The 8,545-nt window shown below is 41.8% G+C and overlaps 1 protein-coding gene across 1 annotated transcript; it reads right to left on the minus strand.

Moving 5' to 3' along the window:
- Window positions 1-1,579: 1,579 nt before the first annotated feature.
- On the minus strand, window positions 1,580-7,874 carry LOC117269379 (bile salt-activated lipase-like). Its single transcript, XM_033646350.2, has 11 exons — window positions 7,753-7,874; window positions 6,514-6,661; window positions 6,300-6,419; window positions 6,020-6,217; window positions 5,766-5,896; window positions 4,859-4,966; window positions 4,224-4,338; window positions 3,862-4,048; window positions 3,496-3,699; window positions 1,917-2,126; window positions 1,580-1,831 (listed from the first exon to the last, which is right to left on the minus strand). The coding sequence occupies exons 1-11, from the start codon at window positions 7,813-7,815 to the stop codon at window positions 1,639-1,641; spliced, it is 1,677 nt and encodes a 558-aa protein (XP_033502241.2). The 5' UTR covers window positions 7,816-7,874; the 3' UTR covers window positions 1,580-1,638.
- Between the last annotated feature and the right edge of the window lie 671 nt (window positions 7,875-8,545).

Genomic DNA, 8,545 nt, shown 5'->3' on the forward strand with positions numbered 1-8,545 from the left:
ATTGTTCACATATGCAAGATCTTAGACTTTAGTGTAATATTGGCTTCTTGCACTTATGAAGCAACAGACACCATAAACCATTAACAGCGCACACAAAAAGGAAACACATGAATGTAAAAATATGTATAGTGAAAAATATATGACATGTACTGTTCAGTTTAGTTCCCATCAGGTAACACTAGAGGCAAAAAGCAGGAAGTAGCGATCACAACCTTGAGAACATAAGGCACATAGACAAGTCAGGAGTCGCTGTCATGGAGCTTTCAATCACACAACCTTTACCACATCTTCATTAGCAAATAAACCATAGAACAAGACTCATTCTCTTTCTGTGGGATAAACCCTCAAGCCAACATGGACATCCTACATGCTGACTCTACATGCTGATGAAGATTATTCGATTGAAAGATCCAGAACAGCGGACCCTGTGGTGAGACTGTTGTGTCCACTCTGGTTTCCAAGGTCAAGAATGAATTCTAAAGCTCTACTTATAAAGCAATTAATTATACGCAATTAAAAACTACAGGAAAAAATAAACTTAAAGGCCATGAAAATGTATCATTCTGTTTTTAAATGACATGTAAACTAATCCCTTTTATAATCAGCGAGTGTAACACTGACTAAGGGCACTATTTAATATCGACATAACTGAAAAACGCCACTATGTTTTCAATGCCATCCTCTCAAAATAGTGTCCCACACAGCAATGCACCTTGGGTACTGACATTGGCAGAACCCAGTGGATGACTTGATGTTATTCCCAAGTAGAAATGAGTAAGATGTAATTGATTTCCATCTCCACAATTGTTTTCTTAGCCATCTCGTTGTTGGGGTCTTTGTCCAAAACAGCTTCGCCTTTCTCCTTAGTGGTCAAAGTCAGGAGCCTCTTCACATCCTCACTGAAAAGGGGCACTTGTGCATGGATAAAAAAGCTGCAGCTGTCATCCTGCTGTTTTAATTGCACAAGGCTGCAGCAAAGAGCATTGATTACTAGTTAAAGCAGGAAACTCCACTAGAGGGCACAGTTTGCACAAAGACTATCTGTAATTCTGTATGTCACTGCAGGTGGATTTGGAGATTTGCATGCACTCTCATGAGGCACATTGTCAACTCTACGATTTTATGGGAAATTAAATTCAAAACACCTGGCAAATTGAATCCATGATTGTATCAATATGTTTGTCTGGTGCAGATCTGGATCAGATTTTTATTGTTGCTTTTAAAAAATCATTTTGAGAACTGACAGAACAGCAGAAGCATGTACTTCCTGAGTGGTTTCAGCTTTGCTTTGGATGGTTGTGTTTTATTTGTACTTGCTTCTCTCAAACGTATTGAACTACATACCTTATTTAGACAGTATTTTGGAGATGCTATTGAGTGCTGATGGCCGCAGTATGTTTAAACAGGTCTTCAGATGTGGGCTGAAGTTATGTCAAGTCTTATCATTTACTCATCCTAATACATATCTCACTGCTGACTTTGTTTTTCTTTTAACATCCATTGCTGATGATGATGATAAAGGACACCACTCTAGGTAGGCAGTCAAGTTGACAGACTTCTTTTTTTTTTACCCACATGGTTTATTGCACACACTGTTTTATTTCTGTAAATGGTGTCTGTTTTCAAACTAAAAATGCATCACTGAGCATCTGTGGCACCCTGTGATGGGAGGCTGGGAAGGGTGCTGGCCCAAAGGCGAACAAAACGTAGCCTCATTTCCTGTCCGATGGAGCTCTCGTTCATCTTAGCATTGATCTCCAGGAACTGTTGTCCAGTGCTCGTGAATTCAGGCCAGACCACAGGCACATTCAGGTTTCCTTTGTTTGGGTCTCTGTGAAAATACATGTGAAAGTGTCCATTAGTTTTGCAGTAAAAAATCCCTAAGTTAAATTTCTGCAGTGCACAGTGTGTTTTACCCAGTTCTGGCGAAGTTAGTCCAGTAGGCAATCATATAGCCAGACAGGTCTCTGTGTCTGTCTCCATAAGCCTTTGGTGTGGTGAAGGGTTTGCCAAACACGTACTGCAGGTCATCAGCATGATCGGCTCCTACCCACTCATTGTAGGGTTTGCCTGGTCTAGCCAATAAACTGGGCTCAGACATCAGGTAGGAGTAAGTCCGCCCAGACCTGTTAAAGACCGACACAACAATAAGTGTCCATCTGTTTAGCATTACTGTTGTCAACAATCTGATGATGCCGGTCATAAACTTTGCCCTTAACTTTCAAGAAAAGAAGACCAATCTTGTGTTATTTTATCATGAGTAAAACTAATAAAAAAAAGACCCTTATGGTTAAGTTGCATCCATTTAGAATGTTATCACTCAACCGAAGGGGCGTTATCTGTGGTTATCAGCCTCAAAGATGTGGTTTAGAAGTGGCCTGCTACACCTCTGCCTACAAGTGGGTGGCAACCTCTAATGGCTGTGGTAATTATGATGGAAGTAAATGAGGAAGTTAAATGATGTAACGTTAGTGTAAAGACAGAGAAAGTCCAGTGTTGGGAGGAGGCTGGGATGATGTATGAGTCAGACAAATACAGAACTTTCACCCAGAAGATTGGGGTTCATGTCCCCTGTGAAACCAAAAGTGAATGCTGACTTAATTTAACTGATGTCACATGACAAACGTACTTATTTTAAAGGTATTGTATGTAAATCTGGAGAAAAAGAAATTTAAATCTCATTCCCAGGGTGTCAAATACTGCTGTTGGTTGATGCTTTTGGTTGGTTGTCGGACCAAACCACCAACCGAACGTGTCGGTATTTGACGACCCGGCAATGAGACTAAACACAACTATTTCTCTCAGCTAAACCATGATCTTTTTTCTCAACCTGACCACATAGTATTGGCGCCTAAACCAAATGAATATGAAAGTGAAATCTAACCCCTGTTGACAGCTGATTGAACAGCCATTTAATGGACTGATAATGGCCCTCTGATCACACCAATGAGCGTAGCGGGCCCCTTCTAACCCAAACAAATATAGAAATTTCATCTAGGAGACCAGGGCTTGTATGTAAGTATGTAAGTTCTTTACGTCATGTCACATTTTCCTAAACCTTACCACATGATACTGGCACCTAAATGTAACAAAAGTGACATTGAAACCCAACTCACGATGACAACTGATAGCAGCCATTGAATGCGCTGATAATGAGCTTTTGAACGTAGCACACCCCGTCTAAACCATATCATGAGGCTGATAACCACTGATAACACCTATTCAAGAGTGATAACATTCAAAATGGGTGTACGTTTTCAGTTGCCCCATGCATTGTGCATTTAGAACTGGCAGGAAGACTTCTATGTAACAGAAACTCAAAGAATATGTAAACTGAAGCATCTACATGACCAAAAAATGAGTAGACTGTTATTGTGTATGTGAATAATAATTCAAAAATGTACTTGTGTTTGGTGAAAGTTGTTAATTGAGAGTCTGCAGCTCTATATTTAAATTAGCAGCTAAAAGATATTTGAAGGCAAAGGTTGGCCTCACCTGGCGTTAGCGGCGCGCAGGTAGATGGCAGTCTGTGTTGGAACCAGGAACATGTAGTCAGTCCCAATGTCCACAGCAGTTCTCTTAATGCTTATTTGGCTGGGTGTTGATTCCCAGTTGGACGAGTACTCAGCAAAGGCAATCTCAAAACCAGCCTGCCCCTTCTCTTTGGTGTAAGCAGCAAGAAGCCTCTTCACATCTTCTCTGCAATGAAGATAAGGTAGAAAGCTCTGTTAGTGAAAGGGCTCTGTGACTCTGCTGTCTTTGACCCCCAAATTTATTCTCTTGCTTCAATGGTTTAACTTTCAAAGCTGTAAGGGCTCACAAAACAAAATGGCTTCCCTCTGAAAATGAATTCAGCCTTACACAGGAATTTCTTGATTCTTGTTATTAAAGTTAGGGATGTCCTTGGAGGAGAACAGGTGTCCATCCATGTTATTTACCCCCACAAGGTAGTCGATATCAGCAGCATTGTGGAACAGGTTTTCAGGCTGATCAGGGAGGAAGTCTCCATCAGCAACAGGAGACAGAACCAGGTATTTCAGAGCTGGATCTGAGAGAAACGACATAAAATTATTGAGGTAGAACTTTATATGGTATTGCTAGTTTGTATGTACAGCATGTACAGTTTAAGCTCAAAACCACAATGCAACATGATTTTTGAATGTTGGTTTCCTGTCATATATATTCTAAATAAAGTTGTTAGATAGACAGAATATAATGCTCACAGTCTGGGGTGCCAAATTTGACACGGGGAGCAGCCATGGTGAGATTCTTAGCATCAGTTGATTTCAGACAGGCCACCATTCTGTCATCAGTGGGGCAGCCAACATTCACAGCAACCTGAGCACATGATAATAAGCAGATTTTGAGCAGACGTGCAGAATGCCTGATGTCTGCTGAATTCTCAACTGAAGGGATAGTTTACCCTGGAATCAAAAATGTTGTTTGTCAATCTAGATTGTTTTGCAGTGAGTTACTGGGTGTTGGAGATATCGGACGCAGAGATGTCTGCTTTCTCTTATATATAATGGAACTAGATGGCACTCAGCTTGTGGTGCTCAAAATGCTGAAAAAATACTCAACAGCAGTGTCTATTTCCAGAAATCATGCCCCATTTACTCAAGACAATCCATAGACCTTGTTGTGAGCAGTTTCATGTAGGAACTATTTACTTTCTACTGGACTACACCCACCAACATTGTCAGCACAGAAGGAAGTGTGCATCTACTCATGGGCTAGAGGCTCGTGCTCGTGACAGCACAAGATGGAAACAAAAATGGCAAATGAGCCTAAAAATATAACATTAAGACTTTTTACACCACAGCAGGGTTCATCTCCATGATGTCTGATAATGACATACCTCCTCTGCAACCTTGCGTGGGTTCCTGTTCAGACCCCAGGGGCAGAGGGCAACACCGCTCTGGGAGATGGCTCTCTTGAACAGCCCTTTGTTGTGGGGGGAAAGAGTCTGTGTAGAAATACATACATAGATTATACAATTATTACTTGTAGATGTGTTTGTTAGTTGTTCAACGTGGCTTCAGTATTGGAAAAGCATGCATGAAATGGCACTTTTCTGTGGCATAGATACTTTTTGTTGTTTATCAAAGACAGCTGGAAAGTCACAGGAAAGGGGGGAGAGAGAGGTGACAACACGCAGTGAAGGGCTGTTAGTCTGACTCGAACTTGAGCTGCTGCCAAGGACCCAGCCTAAATGTAGCATATGCTCTGCCAGGTGAGCTAGAACACATCTGCTAAAGGTACATGTGCTATTGTGTATGAATGCTCCAAAATGTTGTTTTGGAATACTTCGTAAGGGGTTTATAAGTTGTAACCAATTTATCAATGGTTAGTTAAAGATTTATTAATGCTTTAACAAATATTATGCAGGAGGGTCATAAACAGCAGCCAAATGGATCATCTGAAGCTTGACAACCTCTAAATCTGTGATACTCAACTTATGGCATGTTGTCCAGTAGCTAAAATAGCTCACCTGTTTAAATGGTACTAAAGCTTAAGGTTACACATCATTATGGACATAGCTGCTTTGAGTGCCAAGAGGCATTACCACAGTCTATGAGTCAGATCCACCCCATGCTCATCCACAGCTCCACCCTCTTCTCCAAATATGATCACTTCTGGCTCCAAAAAATCCAAAATGGCGACGGCCAAAATGCCAAACTTGAGGCTTCTAAACATGAGTCCACAAACCAACGACTGACGCCATGGTAGCTATGTCCATTATGGTTTTTACTCAAGCCTCTCACCTGGAAGCTGACACTAACTCCACCTGCGGATTCTCCAAAGATGGTGATGTTGTCAGGGTCCCCTCCAAATGAGCGGATGTTCCTATGCACCCAGGCGATGGCGGCATGCTGGTCCCACAGACCGTAGTTTCCTGTTGTGGTGACAAGCACATTAATAGAGCCAGGATGGATGTAAAAAACTTAACTCAAGTAACAGAATGTAAAGAACACACTGTAAGCTAATAGGTCAGTCAGTTCCCATTACCAGTCCTTACCAGGTAAGCGAGAGTCCCCTGTGCTGAGGAAGCCCAGGGTTCCCACACGGTATCCCACTGACACCACAATGACATTGCCCCTGGTTGCAATTTCCTGACCGCTGTACAGATAGTTGTTGAAAAAGTTTGGCCCCATAGAACCACCAACCATGAAGCCTCCTCCATAGAACCAAATCATGACGGGCAGATCTGACGACACTTGGGGTGAAAAAGAGAAGCATAAGCACATCTACTGTATCAGTGATTCCACTACTAATGTATAGAAACACAAAATAGCTACCTTGTCGGCCCTGAGGAACCCAGATGTTGAGGTAGAGGCAGTCTTCACTACCAAAACTTGAAGTCTGGAGCATGCTGATCTGGTGACATCTCTTTGCAAACTTTGTTGCCTTCAGTACACCTGGAGATGAAAACAATATTGGTTGTTGAAGGGATTTTCTTTGCAGTTTAATTGTGCTATACAAAAATACATTAGATGTTGGGTTTGAGCGCACCATCCCAGCCAGGGTGAGGTTTGGGTTTCTCAAATGTTCCAGGCTTGGCAGCGAAGGGGACCCCTTTGAAAACATCCACGGAGCGGAAAAAACCAAGTGGGATATTTTTTCCCTGGACGCTGCCACCTTCTGTTTGCACCACACCCAGCTAGAGACACAGCCAGACAAGAGCTTTCACCTTCATGACAATATAATACCTACTGTTAAAAAAGGTATTGATACAGTAAATTGCGACATTGTAAAAAAAAATAGTTATCTGTTATGATAGCTTTATTGGTAGTTAAATGAATGTCTTGTAGATGTGGGTATGATTTAGGCAGGTGGTAGGAGGCAGGGTCAGCACTGACGTCACACTTGGGGGTTGGTGGTATTGGCTCATTAGCCGCTATAAGCTGCACCTGGAGAGAGAGCTGGTGAGGCCTTTACGCTGAACAGGCACGCAATGGGGGAGGCATCTGAGGCAAGACATTTTGAAGACAAAAGAGACTGAGATAGCGTTTGACACGCCACTATGAATTATGTAAATACACATTCACTGTACAACCACGAAGAAGAGCGAGCTGGCCGAGTAGTCCAACAGAACAACACTCAAGGGCTGTCCAGTGGAGTCGTCCAGTCCGAGCGAGCTGGTCGTGAGGAGCAAGAGCGGTGGCCTGGTGGTGACTCAAGGCAATGGTAGACCAGTAGCTCCTTTGTTCAGCAATGTTAAATTAGAGTTTTTCTCAAAGGAGTCTGGCTTTGAAGAGAGCGATATAACTGCTTCACCTTCCCGATAGAAATCGCTGTCTGACAGCAAAGTAAAGAGATGAAAATATTCTGAACGTAGCATTCACGTAAATTGATAGTTTTCTTTTACGTGGCTAAAATATGTTTTGCAGCTGCCCCCATCCGCAGCAGTACATTACTTAGCTTCCATGTCAGTACTCCTGTCTGCTTCTCCAAACTGGGGGTGTGCTGATTGATATCTACTGTATGTAATACACTGACTAAGGATAAGTGCCTCATACAGCCACACTTCAAAAGATCTGAACTATCCTTTTAAATTTCCAGCTGATAATTTGCAATCACAGAAAGTTGACAGGGATGAAGTGAAGGCAGAACAATATTTTAAAAATAATCACATCCCAATAATAAAATAAGTTAATTCTTTTGACCACAAAATTAGTTAAACATCCTAAAATCAGAAAGAGCAGATCAATTACCCCATATTTGCAAATTCTAATAAGTTCAAGTCCTTACAAAGGCTGCGGTGGCCGTCCCCAGAGACACGACAACAGCAAACAGAATCTTCAATGTCTCCATGGCGGTCCAGGAACCAGCGAGTACCTCTCCAGTTGCTTATATACACACAAGACCCTCCCCGAAAGAGTATGAGTGGTAAATAAAGCTGTTTACTTGTGTTATATAACCTTTACACCCTGTGGTCAGTCTGACCATGACCTGCAAACCTGTGACCTCTGATGGGAAACAGCCTGGTGCAAACTGTGCAAATTGCCAAGTGAAGGAAGGTATATTAGTGTATCATGTGGTGTGTTTATTTTTTATTTTCTAATCCCTAATACTGACATAGGACTCTTGGGTCTAAATATTAAATGTTTTGGAGCCACTCCTCTGTAGGAACTAATATTCTGGTTTCCATTTTGTTCAACTATCTTTCTATTATGATAATCGAAGCTGTGATGATAAAAGTGAAGATCACACACCCACATGTCAGAAGTCAACACTAATAGATAAACATTTTCCAAGGCTATAATAATTTTCTTCTTTGTGATTCAGAGTAAAATGTTTCCATTGAAGACACATTAACAGAAAGTTCTGCAGTTCTCCTAAAGTTGATAGTGAAGCAAATGTTTCTACGACTCACAGACACAGGTGGACCGATTCTCACATTGGCAAACAACACACGGCTTCAGATTAGATAAAAACTCAGAAATAGCCCCATTTGAACTCTAAGTGTTTTACTAATGCGAGACGAGAGCAGCCAAGTTCTTTACAAGCCGCCCTGCCACAACATAGCTGCTTATCTATTGAC

The sequence above is a fragment of the Epinephelus lanceolatus genome, chromosome 19, assembly GCF_041903045.1.
Source record: "Epinephelus lanceolatus isolate andai-2023 chromosome 19, ASM4190304v1, whole genome shotgun sequence".
In the NCBI taxonomy this organism is placed as follows: Eukaryota; Metazoa; Chordata; class Actinopteri; order Perciformes; family Serranidae; genus Epinephelus; species Epinephelus lanceolatus.

Coding starts and splice junctions, on each gene's coding strand:
- LOC117269379 (XM_033646350.2), bottom strand. CDS start 7,815: ATGGAGACATTGAAGATTCTGTTTGCTGTTGTCGTGTCTCTGGGGACG. Junction 6,218..6,299: donor GGTTCCTCAGGGCCGACAAG/GTAGCTATTTTG, acceptor TTTCACCCCAAG/TGTCGTCAGATCTGCCCGTC. Junction 3,700..3,861: donor AAGAATCAAGAAATTCCTGT/GTAAGGCTGAAT, acceptor TCTTCATTGCAG/AGAAGATGTGAAGAGGCTTC.